General features: G+C 47.1%; 1 protein-coding gene across 5 annotated transcripts in view; it reads left to right on the forward strand.

Moving 5' to 3' along the window:
• The window catches only part of REEP1 (receptor accessory protein 1), a 65,610-nt gene that overhangs the window by 49,502 nt on the left and 3,044 nt on the right, over window positions 1–13,064 (forward strand). Inside the window, exon 8 of one of the 5 annotated variants that reach the window (XM_062575163.1) lies at window positions 10,793–10,932. In XM_062575163.1, the coding sequence (XP_062431147.1) occupies window positions 10,793–10,932 (140 nt within the window). Of the gene's footprint in view, window positions 1–880; window positions 1,461–2,441; window positions 2,801–10,792; window positions 10,933–13,064 lie in introns of those variants that run through there. The other 4 variants (XM_062575161.1, XM_062575162.1, XM_062575165.1 and 1 more) reach the window with 4 other exon arrangements.

Below are 13,064 nucleotides of genomic sequence, written 5' to 3' on the forward strand. Positions count from 1 at the left end.
AGATGTAATGACCACATGCAGACTCAGCAAAAGTTTATTTTTGCCTGCTGAAGAGTGTCTTATGAGGCCAAGAAACAGAATATTCAGAGAGCAGCCTTTGAGACAGCGGGAATCACCCCTTCTTTTCCTTCCCCTTCTGCTGCTCGTTCCAGAGCTACCACAACCCCGCACAGCTGTGCTATTGCTTGAGCAATGGTGGAGTCGCTCGAGCAGCTCCAGCTCTCTTGGCTGCCTATAAAAGGGGCCCTCTATATGCCAAGCAGCTCTGCTCGTACGGATAGCTGCGCTGGAGAGCGGACACCCAGTGTCTTCACCATGAGCCCCACAAAAAGGCCCTTGTCCTCCTCTTCCCCACACCCAGAAGCCCCATACAGGCAACCCCGGGGACAGAGCTGCTTTCGCTGTGACTTGCGCGTGGCTGCGGATCCCCCCACCCAGCACGCGACGTGAGGCGGGCATAGGCGCTGCGCGGCCGCAGCGCGGGCACACCTCCCTCGGGCGCGCGCGGCGGAAACCCGATGCTCGCTCTTCCTGCGTGCGGCCGGCCGACCACCTGTCCCCTGTCTGATCTCCCACTTTGCTCTTAGTTCAGCGTTTCTCAATTTAGCTTCCTGGCAACCTCTGTGGTATTTTAGCTTTGATGCATGTCCTGACCTGTGCTTCTCGCACAGGCAGAACTGCCCCGTTCTTCTGGGAGCTGTAAATGCCTGCTGTGCTACTCGTAGTTACAGAGAACTGGAAGCTCCAGAGCAGTATTCCCAAACACTTTTCAGGGCCCTCCTGTTGCTCTGGTGAATGCCCAGTAACAATCTATGTGCAGATGAGTTTGTATTAACAGTGGGCTTTGGCACCTCTTAACCTCACATTATTGCCTTAAAAGCATCCTGGACAGTGCCAGCAGAAACTTGTTCCCTTCTGATGGCTCATGAATGACAGACGTGATTTGAGGAACGAGATGTTGGCCCACCGTGTCTGCCACGAAGCTCAGTGCTGTAGTTGATACAAACGCATGTTATGGTTGCTGCTGTCAGCTAAAACCTCTAGTGTTGGTTGCACGCGGAGACCAGGCTTGCTTCGCGTGGGTCAGTGGGACGTACTTCAGCAGGAAGAGATTTGCACTGCGTCACGGGAGGCCGGTGTCCAGAGCTGACGCTGTCCGGGCAGCAGCGGCACCTGCTGCGAAGGCCCCCGCTGTAGTGAGCGCTGAGTCTGCTTAACCTGACTCCAGGCGGAGATCGTTCTCGGACAGAACGGTTTCGAAGCAGAAATGTGCAGTGTGCTTTCTGTGACACTCCCCTCCTCTGTGCAGGAGAGCATCGAGGCTGATCCTGCGTTTTGTTTTTTGAACTTAGACTCTGAAGGCTTTGCAAAACAGAACAAAGATGAGGGGATATCAGCAGTCAGCGTACGTCTGGAGAGCGGTGTCCCTGCCAGCCAGAAACATTCTGGGAAGATGTATGGGAACAGCTCATACTCATGTGTTGTATGAGCTTGCAGAGAATAAAAATTTAAAAAACGGCGATCAGCAATGGAAATCCCCCTTTGTCCCTCTGTCCTTCACTCCACCTGCTGTTTTGTTTTGTGCTACACTCCTGAAATGGAAAAGTGGAATTGAGCACTTGGGCTGGATTATGGTCTTCTTTTTGTATAGTTTTCTTTGGGTTTGTCACTGTGTCCCATCACCTGGAATATCTGAGCACCTTCTATGTGAGGCAACAGCTAAACCCACAGCAGGCCTCTTGGGCTGGCCAAGACTCCTCGCTTTTATACAGAGGCTGTATAAAAAACATTGCAAGGATCAAACTGGAAATGTTTTTTTAGGCTGTTTTCTGAGACACAAACCATCTGCAAGGTGAAGCTCTTAAGGCCACAAATTTTATGAACACCTGTGAATCACCTGTGTTTGCACTGAAGGGTGCTTGGTTCCTTTCATCTTTCTAGTAATTCCACTAAAATATAATCCCCACAAAACTCCTCAGTATGTTCCTAATTTAAGAAGATCACAGATCTATGAATAATATTCCTTCAGAAGCCATGCAAATGGCTGTGTCAGTGCTCGTAATAAATTCCTCTCTGAATCTACTGAAAAAATCCGGGCCCCAGTATTGCACCGTATGTTTATTCTCATTCAGTTTTTGTGCTTATCCATGTTCCCAGGCCCCCTTAGTTAGAAGTTGTGTCTGTTTAGTGGTCTGAAAATAGAGCTAGGGAGCTGTATGTAATCCCAGCCTTAATACCCTTAGGCACGTAGCCTTGGGTGAGTCGCTTTGCGTTCCTGGCTCTGTAGTCCTTGCTGGTGAATAGAGAGAGTTGTTTCTTTACCACACATAAGGGCCATAAAGTCTGCTTCCTAACTGTTCAGTGGAGGAAGCAATGTTCAGAGTTTTCTAAGACACACTAGTTTGGCACGATGAGATCTTGACGCTCAGCTCCTCTTTCAGCGTGCACGTGTTGTGCAGTATGCCGACTCCTCAGAGGTGAGTGCTGGATTTCCTGTGCAGTGATATCCATGCATCCCTTCGAGCATGGCTGCGTTCCCCAGCCTGGCTTGCTCCTGCCGCTCTTACTCACCGGGTTTCCTAACACAGCAGGAGCAAGCAAGGGGAAGGACGGGCTACGAGTGAGTTTGCAACTGCGTGTGTGTGCTGACAGCAAGTATTGCAGTGCTTTTTGCCATACTGACCTGCGTTACCAAGGCTGGGCAGTATTTCTCCGGAGGAAACCTCAGTCCTTTCTGTTCTAGAGGATGCACCACTGTCATTGCTGCACCAGTTTAATTCCTTTTCCCTGTATACCCAGGACTAGTGTAAATCTAGCACTCAGAACTCGGCAAAAGCAAGCCTCCTTCGGCCCTATTTTGCACCGTCCCCTGCAGTAGGGATTGGCACAAGCTTCTGTATTGCCGATTCTACCACATGGAAGGGGCATTTGTGTTTGGGGTGGGCAGGATAAATGGGAAAACTTGGCAGCAGAACCTGGTAGGTAAATACCAGTATGGACAGACTCTCCCTGCTTTGGTGCATGCGGTTTTGTAAAACGTCCCACTGTCCCTAGCACTGTTCGTGTTTACAGCCTTAGGAGTGCAGTGAAGAGCTTGGCTGCTGATGGTCTTTCCGACGCTGTGCCAATTAACTTGGTTGCCGAGAGCGAGCCCTGTCACTTCTTCTGCGTTTTGTCACAGCGGGAGATGAAAGCGGAGGAAAGCCTCTGATTTGGGCCTGCCAGGAAAAGAGGATGGGATTGCCAAGCAGGTTGGCTAGGGAGAAAGGAGAAAAAATCCTGACCTGCAGCATCTCGCATTGGTAGAAGCAAAAGACTTTCCTAACTCGCTCCTTTACTACTCGTGTTGCGTGCTTTGCGTTTATTTTGCATGCTGCGGCCCCTTTGAGACGCGGCACCGTCGCTGCGCTGGAAACGCGGCCGGCTCCCGTCGCTTCCGGAGGAGCAGGGTCTGCGTTTCCACCGCCTCGCCCCCGACGCACCCTCCAGCGCTGTGCAGCACTAATGCTCACAGCCGGATCCCCGTCTCCTTTTGCAGTGAGAGGTGGCAAACCAGCCCTCACGAGAGGTTTGTCACCCTCCCTTTTGATCCTTTTCTGGATCTTTGGCACTAGCACAAGTTGCAGCGAGTGTGCCACAGGGCAGGAAAGTGAAGACTCTTTAAAGTGGTATCGGTTCAAGCAGTCATTAAACACTTGTGTTCACAGAACATGTTATCAGCACCCTTCTAATCTCAGCCTAAACTTATTTTTTTCAGATTTTAATCCAAAGTGTTATTTATAAAAAGAATCACTTGAGTCCTTAAGTGCTTGATAGTCATAAGTTAATCTTAGGGAAGTCATTTAATGATGCGACAGCAGTAATCAGTCCAATGTGTTTTCAAGTTGGGCCCAAAGCTGGGTTGGTCGGCATTAAATTGCGTATGCTGTCTTTCGGATTGGCTTTTCTTACTGATTGCTTTTTTTCCAACGCAACCAAGTCACTCAGCTCATGTCAATAAGAACTCGGCGAGGCTTTGTCTCACAGTGGGTTCATTCTGCCTCCACGGGCCACCCTTTCTCCGTCTCCAAGGCAATAGATGCTTCAAGGCGCTCTTGGACCCTGCCATTTAACACGTTCCTTTGTAAGCGCAGCTTTGGTAGCTCGGAGAACTGGTCCCTGACTACGTAATGTCAATATATTTTCTCAACTCTGCAAAAAGCAGAGAGAAGAAAGAAGTTCATTTAGCTAGGACTAAGCTGTTCTAAACTATCGTTGCCAGTCTTTCTTTGCTATGAACTTCTGTGTAGCTGGTTTCAGAATGCGAACAAAAATACTCCTTGCCTCATTCCCAAAGAGTTTATAATCTAAGTGGGCAAATAGTCAAGCCTTACCTCCAACTGGAATATTAAAGGCTGTTTTAGAGCCACGATGCAGCCTTTTTGGCAGGCGCAGTTGCCTTAACGCTCTTGCAGGTGAAACTCAATTATTTCTCTTGCTGGCTGACTCATAAAAACCCACACAGCTCTCCTAAGTGCACAGTCTGGTAGGAACAAAAATGTGCTGCCCTTGTTCCCTACGTAATGTCATGAGAGAGGCCCTGGACAAGGAAACATTTTGACCCAAATCATGGTGGCTTCATAAGAACGTGGCCTGCGGGTGTCAAGGAATATGTATCTCTGCAGAGACTGAAGACCAAGCTAAGTGCGCCGTGGGATCACCCCATGCAGGAGAAGGTCTGTTACTGTCCAGCGGCGGTGGACTCCTCTACCGCTGACGTTGTTTGCTTCACAGAAGAGCTTTTTCTGCACTGCCGGCTTGCTCCGCTGGCCTCACTGCGCGCACGTGACAGGGCACCGAAACGGTTCAGGACATTCCTCCCCCGTCGCGCCAGGCAGCTTCACTAAATGCAGGCACGATCCGCTGTGTGCACTGAAATGTGTCATCTTGACAGCTTCTGTGTCAGCTCTCCTTGCTTTTGTTCAGTGGTTCGCCTTTCCGGGCAAGACTCCTTCCAGGGTCTTTACAAAAGTTCTTCACTGATTTTTTTTTCTGTGTTCAAACCCCGTGGAAAATCAGGCTGCAGCATTAAGGAGCAGTAATACAACTACACAAGAACTTTTTTTTCCCCTTCAGGAAGGATGGAATGAAAATCTCCAGCGATAGCTGTTTGTCTTTTGACGGTGCCCAAATAAATGCTTAAATACTGCTCAGTGTTAAACAAGCTTGACAGGCACTTGCATTTAAGAAAAAACAAGCTTTACATTCAGTGGTGTTATCTCCATTAACATCTCTCAGATGCTGTTGTAAAGATGCTCTGTGGCACGAGTGAGAGGGAGGCCCCGCTTTAATCTCGGAAGAGAGTAAATATATCTAGGAGGTATTTAAGAAGCAGTGGTATATCAGGAGAATGTTACGGCGGCAGATATCAGAGGGATACATTTAATACTAAAATGTATATATGAATAAAGTACTACAGTGTACGAAACGTGCAAGGACGTTAGCGATGAGTGGGACTGTTTTGTGAGGGAGCATTGCGGGACTGTGCTCCGTATCGGCGGCTGATGCAGTAACATGCACCTTTAGAGCTACAGCTCAGCGCTCGCCGACTGCCAGCCTGGACAGCACGCTCAGTTTAAAAAAAACTGGTTGACTTTTCATCACAGGGGTGGTTCACAGGTCTCTGAATTAAAACAATTACATGACCTTTGGTTTCACTTTTGTTCTTAGTTAATTTTGCTTTCAGCTCTTGTGCTGGAGATTTGCAGATTTTTTCACCTTTTTTCACCGAAAAGAAAAAGAATCACTTCACTAAAGAAAAGCTGACAACTTCCTGTTGCTCCAGGTATTTTGTTCTGTAAAGCTTCCCCTTTTTAAATGTTGAATCAAAATTTTTCATGGATAATTTGCAACACCAACCCTCTGAATGACAATTCGGGAGTTTCTCTGGGTATTTAAAAACATTTTAATATTTATCTTTATTAATTCAGGGAAGGACAAATTTTCATTTGCATTTTAGCAACAGAAAGTTAAAACACACATTGCTGTTCAGTGAACTGCAGTTCAACCACAGATGTTATGAATAGCAAACATGAAGATTTCTGTTCTCTGAAGCAGTATTCCTTTCTCCTCTATGCCAAAATGTTTTCCCCTAACAGTTTATTCTTTCCTTTTTTCTATGTAAATATTATGGGACTCTGATGTAAGTGTTACAGATTGCATGAGTTTTCATCTGAGATGTTTAGAATAGCACTTAACAACTTAATCATTTATGGGATGTATTTTCATTAACTGATGACTTTGTTGATGATGTGATTAGACGTGTTTGCTTTGGTTGCACGTGACTTCAGCTTTGAAAAGGTGAATCCTGCCTCCCTCTGTTTTGTGGCTACTGGGCAGTGTGTGCTGGTGGAGTTGGCTGCTCCTAACTTCCTGGTTTGGCAGTGAAAACTTTGGGGAAAGTACATGACTCACGTCAGTGGCTTCTGGAAATGATTGCAAATTTGTCTTTGTTGCAGGGAAAAGAAGCTGCTCACCATCGTAGAATAAATATCTGCTCTCTTTAAGGGGCGTGCAAACCTCCTTACCTGAAGGAGAGCTTAGCTTTGCAGTGACTATGTTTTCCATTACAGTAATACAGTACTTAACTCCTTGGCCTGTATAATATGTGACCATGCTCTGTCCCATTGCCCCTGAGGAATTAAACTGAGGTGGCCAAGAAGTATTCACTGGCAAAATAAAGGGGGGGGTCTAGCTCCTCTCAGAAGTATTGGGGTGCCTGGTTCTGGCTGAAAATGCATTCAAGTCCAAATATTTCAGAAGACCTAGGTCAACATTCTTTGCTCATTCGTAATTTGACTGGACCAGGTCCTGACCGTTGTTATACTGGTGTAAATCCAGAGTCACTCTGGATTTGCACAACAGTATAAATCAGAGCCTAATCAGTAACAAACACCTTCTGAGAAAACAGCCTGCTACAAAATCCCATTTGTTATTGTAAAGAGAGTTTCACAAGCGAGACTGCTTAGCCTGTACAGAATCACAGAGATTAAAGATGACAAAGATCTGGCTCTCCGTTTTCTTGTCAGGACTGGGTTGTTCCCTCTGGTGCATTTAGTGGTTTAGATCCAACTCTGCAAAGCACTTCAATGTCTCCTTTCAGCAGGAATACGTGCTGCTTCGAGGCTTCCCACACAACGTGTTGGTTATATTGGTTCCCTCTGAAGGAATTAGGATAGGATCAGAGGAGCTGGAATTAAGGGGTCTCGTTCTAAACAGTTGGAGTCTGTCTTGCCTTAGTGAAGAGAGGAGTCTAATCTGGCTTGGATCCACCCCTGCGTGCAAAGATGCGGGGCTGTAAGTGTAACAGGCGGACACCCCGAAGCACACCCTGCTCTGACCTGCGGAGTGAGAGTATCCGACAGGCAAGAGAGCATCTCGGGTACGTCCCGTGCTTTTACACAGCCACCTCCTGGCTGTGAGGCAGTCCCAGCGGCTGGCAGCTGCTGCTCGGAGCCACGCGCACTGCTAGCTCTGCCACTTCTGCGACGTCTGAGAGCTGCCTGAGGCCCCGAGGCCTCGGATCCTAGAGAGGGCTCCTAGAAACACACAGGAGGCCACTCACAGCCAAGCACGGCCCTCAAGAAGCCTGTGCCAGCCCTATCAGAGTGCTTTGCTCCTCAGCCTGCCTCTTGCCGAGAATCAAATCTTGCTGTCCCAGAACTTAACCATTTACTGTAAGCCTTCATCCCTTTCCCCACTAATTTCTCACGTGTGTGCTTGTTGTTCTGATGAATTCCCTGCTTTACACCTATTTTCTGCGACAGAGGACCCACTCTCCTGATGCAGGAAAGTGTTGAGTTTGATTTTTATCCAGTAAGGCCCTGTTCATAGAGAACCAGCCTCAGAGTTGGCGCTAACTCATCGGCAGTCCTTCTGAGATAGGTTTGCTCCAGTCCCACCACAGTATAACATTGTAGGCTCCACAAATGTAAGACAAAGTCTGGCACCCCAACTCAGTATGAGGATGGGATTGCCCACGATATGGGTGTCCTCTCTGAGTATGCAGGGGAGGGGAGTCTTCCCTTCTCACTGATAGTCTTAAAATAAGGGCCTGTGTGTTCAGGATCTGCTCTGGTCCGTGGTCAGAGATGTAGTGGAAAGGTCTGAGATAGACCTTCTTCTCCCTGTCCCAGTTCAGTAAGGTTGAAGCAAACCTGGTTTCCACTTCGCTGGGTTTTGGTGCCTCATCCGGAATGAGATGAAGTAGGGAATAAAAGGATCTCAGCCTTATTTCCAACGGACATTAAAAACCCTCTGCGACAAGGGTCAAAGCAGTGTGCAGGCGGCTTGGTGACTGATCCCTCCTCTTGGTCCTCAAGGGAGTAACTCCCGGACAGGGATATGATGCTAGCTTGATGGGAATTGTAGAAAAGCCTGGAGCAGGTCATGTCTGTCCTGGAGACATGGATGTCAGGGCCGTCTGGATAGCTTTTCTGCCCAGCAACCCTTCAATGAAGAGAATAAGGAAGAAAGCGACGTACACTGCGAAAGCGTTGGATTCCTGGAAGCGTTGTCAGGGCTGACAGTTCCTTCTGTCCCCTTTTGCAGCGGAGCTGCTGGCTGGGGGATGAAGGGAATGGGGCATATCTGCCTGATCCTATATGTTCTCAGCTTCAGTTGCCTGTATCTCCACAGTCTAATTACTGATCCTGCTGGATGCTCTGTCTAACACTGGTTGTTCAACATCCTCTACTACTACTCCTTTTAAATGTCCCTTTTTTCCCTAGGGAAAGCCCTTGTCTGCTTAGAAGGGCACATGCCTGGGGATGTGCTGTTGGGCTTGTTGAAGCCCCACTGCAGTCCCCTAAAGAGATTACAACCACTTCCGTTGCTGGTTGATGTTCATCCAGTGAAGAAATGTATTTTCCCCTGCTTTCAAACTGGTTCTAATGATGCTGAATTGGGGCTAAAAAATAGTCTGTACCATTATGGAAACCTTGAGTGAGGCAGTTTAAAGGCCCTGACCCATTTTTTACTGATCTGGAAGCAGTCAAACTGGCCAAATTCAAGCCCCTCAACCTGATCACCCAGCAGGGCAGGCCATGGACTCTGCTGGCAGGAGAAGGCCTGGTGTAGTGACCTGGCCCCTACTGCTTGACTGTGCTTGCATTGTATGTGTGCTAGGATTGATCTGTGCATTTTCAAGAGGCCCAGATGTTTATAGCAGGTGAGCTACCCATCCAGCTTGCAGTCCATGCCTGAGGCATCTCTGGGAAAGAGAGCAGCTTGGAGCAGTCATATGAATTGGCATTTAGGGTTGCATTTGGCCTACAGGCTGCAGATTTGGGCATCCTTGGTCTAGGCTGTGTTCAGTGTCTGAACAAACCACATCTAAAGCCAACTTGATTCCATTTTTCTTGGCTCAGAGAGGTCCTCAGGACCAACTCCTCCATCTCAGGACCAAGGCTGAGCTAGGCTGGGCTTTCCCTGGATATCTCACTTCCCAAGTGAAAGGGGAAAGTAAAATGTCCCTGCACTGATTTGCCATGTGGTCTAAAGAATATCTAATATTCTCCCCACAGTCTAGTATTAGCAATGCAGTCTCATATAGAAAACCCACAAATCAGCAATTATCCCTGGCCTCTCTGCAATGTGAGTATCAGCATTTTCAGTAAAACTAGGAAAAAGCCAACTTCCTGCTCTTCCTGAAAACCTGTGGTGGTATATTCCAAACTAGCCATGCAAATGATGACAAAGGCGTAGAAACACAGGGTCAGTGGCCAGAGGATAGTGTGCACTGCTCTCTGGAGTAGCAGCTACATCCCGAGAGCATTCAGCTGTTGACTTCAATTTGGCACTGGAGAGAGCCGCAGTGACCTACCCTTGACTTGCAACATTGCTGTAGGCAAATCACTTCCCCTTTCTCTCTCCGATATCCAATTAAAGGAGCAGTTTGAGAATTCAGCACTTTTGTGCTTTGAAGATCTAAATGGAGTAATGGTTATTAGGCATTTAAGAATATTCTTACTATAGTGTTCAGTCCAGTAGAGACTTATCGTCAGTCTGAGACAGGAAGTATGAAGCACTATTTTTTTATGTGTACTTACAGAACAGTCTTAAGTAGCCCAAAATTGTGCTTAATGCCATCTGAACAGCAAAACTTGCACTCTTTAGATGTTTCAGAAATGAAGATGCCTAATTGTTAATTTAACTAAGGAAACCTCAGCCCTGCTGATAAGAAACTGTCTGCAGAGGTGCAGGAAGCTTCATCTGGTTAACTTCAATGGGTCTTAAATTGGACATTTGGCTTAAATTCACTCAGCTTCAGGTGGGTTCATGCTGCTGTGCTTAGCTCTGCATATTTCCACATCCAAGGCAGCCATCTACCTACTGTCCACAGAGCTTCAGCTCTCATTTGGTGTCTTCTGGAGAACACTCCTTCTGGAAGCCGTAGATGCAGGAACTATGGATGAGATGACTGGCAATTCAGGAGATCTCATTTATCCCTGAGCCAAACATAAAAAAAATCTGCTAAGGGAGTCAGAAGACGGAACATCAGAGGTGGTGAATTTAATCTAAATTTATGTAAAATAATCCAAATAGAGCTTGCAGTAGATTCAAAACTAGGGCCTTTTGATTTCTAACCCCACAACTGCTATTACTAGTGTGTGATGTGTGAACTTTCTATTAATCCCCGGAAGATGCATGGCTTTGCAGTGAGATGGAGTTTGGTGGAATGTGAATCGAACTATTGCTGACCTTCCTCATCCTTTGTCTTCACATTTAGACTGTAAATGGCCATGTTAATTAGATGTGGACAATAAGTATGAAAAGCCACGTGAGGCAAACTGTGAAGCAAAAAGCTTTGTGTTCTCAGACGATGAAGAGAACAATTTATTGGATTGTGCGTCCACGAACAAAAAGCCCAAAAAGAAGGATCAGCCTCTGGAGGTACTTCCGTAGAGTCAAGACTGTCTTCTGTGAGGTTCCTTGAATGTCCAACTGAATTCTTTGGCGTAGAAACCCTGACTCTAAGCAATGTACTTCTAGTCTTCCAGGGGTGGGTCTTGCTATGGGTACGCTTGTTTTTCCACATGAGTGGGTTCTCTGATCAAAGTTGGAATTCCGTGCCTGTGGAGATAATAGTTACAGAGGGTCTCGGAGATGGATTTGAATTGCAAAATTTGGATCTAGCTGAAAACCACATGCTAATGCAGAGGTATTTCAGCAAGAAGATTTGGATACCAACCACTAGGTGGTTTTTCATTTCCATAGAGGGAAATATATTCTCATCCCTGAGGCAGGAAAATTATGGTGAGAACAGCCAGAAGCCACAGCCAGAGAGCTCATAATTCAGAGCCTGGTCCCTCTCACTTCAGTACACACCTAGCCAAACCCCACTGAAATCAGGAGTTTTGCCAGTGACTTCAGTAGGTTTTTGAATCAGGGACGTGTTAGCAAGTGCAGTTTAATTTGCTACAAAGATACAAAAAGAGCTGAAGGAGAGCAGATCTCATATTTTGGCTTTCCAAAAAGAATTTTAGCGTCGTTCTGTTATGGAGGAGATACAACCTCTGTGAGAGGTGCCATAAGTGAAGAATCCTTCCAAATCTGGGTGGTGGTGGAAGTGGAGTCACTGCTGTCAGCCCAAATGTAACTCGCAGACTCAAGAGGGAGATGTCCACCATGGGAAAGCGGGATTGCTCCACCTTCCCCTGGCTCAGTGTGAGAGTGGGGGAATGGTGTGGTTCAGTTAGCAATTCTGTGTTGTTCTAACGGGTTTTTATCTCTGCTACTTGCAACCTCTGAGATCACCAGTGTAAAAGGAGTATTGAAATCCTTACGTGTCCCACAGTTACCCTCCTTATTTATACCCAGCACTGCTTTTGACAGCCTCAGTCCTGCTATAGGGGCAGGGTGTAGATGCCCCAACAGGGTCCCCACCTGGCCAAGGGTTCCTGCTCTGATGGCTGTCACCAAATGCTGGACTGATTTGTTGTTAGCATGAAAAGGTGGCACCTCCGTAGCTACTCTCAGCGCTATCGAGTGGCCTCCCAGAGGAGACAGAGCTATTCGTTCCCAGTGTAGAAGCTAGCATGTAGTTAATGGCTGCTTTGCTGTAAGGGTGGACTGGCTGCCCAAGGAGCAGCCTTCTCCTAAGCCACGGGATGTACCAGTCCAGTGCTCAAGCCGTGTCCCAGGGCTCCTGGTTTGCTGGTGGTAACTCGGAGCCAGCAGTTACGGAGCCTGGTGGTGCAGGATCATTGACTGCCGTGCACAGGAGCTTTCTTCCTCAGCCGTTGGGCCTTTCCGGATGGAGCCACCCACCCTGGCATGTTGCACTCTTTGGTGATTCACAGTGGGGACCCGGGTAAAAATTCAGGCTTGGAAGCTGGCTGGATCCCCGCTCTGCCAACAACTTCTTTTGTTTATGGGCAAGCCAGCTGGAGTCTAAACAAAACTTCACTGTGCTGCAGTTCCTTATTTGTATGAATATTTATGCCTGGCTACTTCACAAGAATGTGGACAAACTGCAGCCTGATCTTGGATTGGAAAGTCCTCTAAAATAGAAATAATTAAGTCTTCATTTATGAATGGCAAGACACTGCCATAGTCTCACAGGTAAATAAGTTTATGCTGTTAATGAAAACAAAGCTTTGGATATTTATGTAAATGAAGCAGAACCGCTTACCAGGTCTTCTGGTGTTATATGATGTGATGACAGGCATCTCCGTTCAGAATTTATGTTGCTCTCTAACGTCCAATAACAACTTTTTTGTGAATCTCACAAGACATAATGCTGTGCCAAAGCTTTTCTGAGAGCTGGTACATGCTGCTGCTAAGGGCTTCTCTGTTTGCTACACTAGCTAATTTCTGTCTCTCACTGTACAGTCTGGGGTTAATCAGAGTAAACCAGTTTCAAGGAGTTGGTCTAGTTTCTTCTCTTGGGCGTTCACTGACTCTCCTTAGATTGGCCTGCAAGTCATGCTGTGAACTGCCTGTCTGCTAGTGTGCAGCAGCTCACGGCAAGGCAAAATTGCAATAGCTTGCTTTATAAAAAATTTCAGATGAGTGTCTGGCCT

The sequence above is a fragment of the Rhea pennata genome, chromosome 4 (genome assembly GCF_028389875.1).
Source record: "Rhea pennata isolate bPtePen1 chromosome 4, bPtePen1.pri, whole genome shotgun sequence".
In the NCBI taxonomy this organism is placed as follows: domain Eukaryota; kingdom Metazoa; phylum Chordata; class Aves; order Rheiformes; family Rheidae; genus Rhea; species Rhea pennata.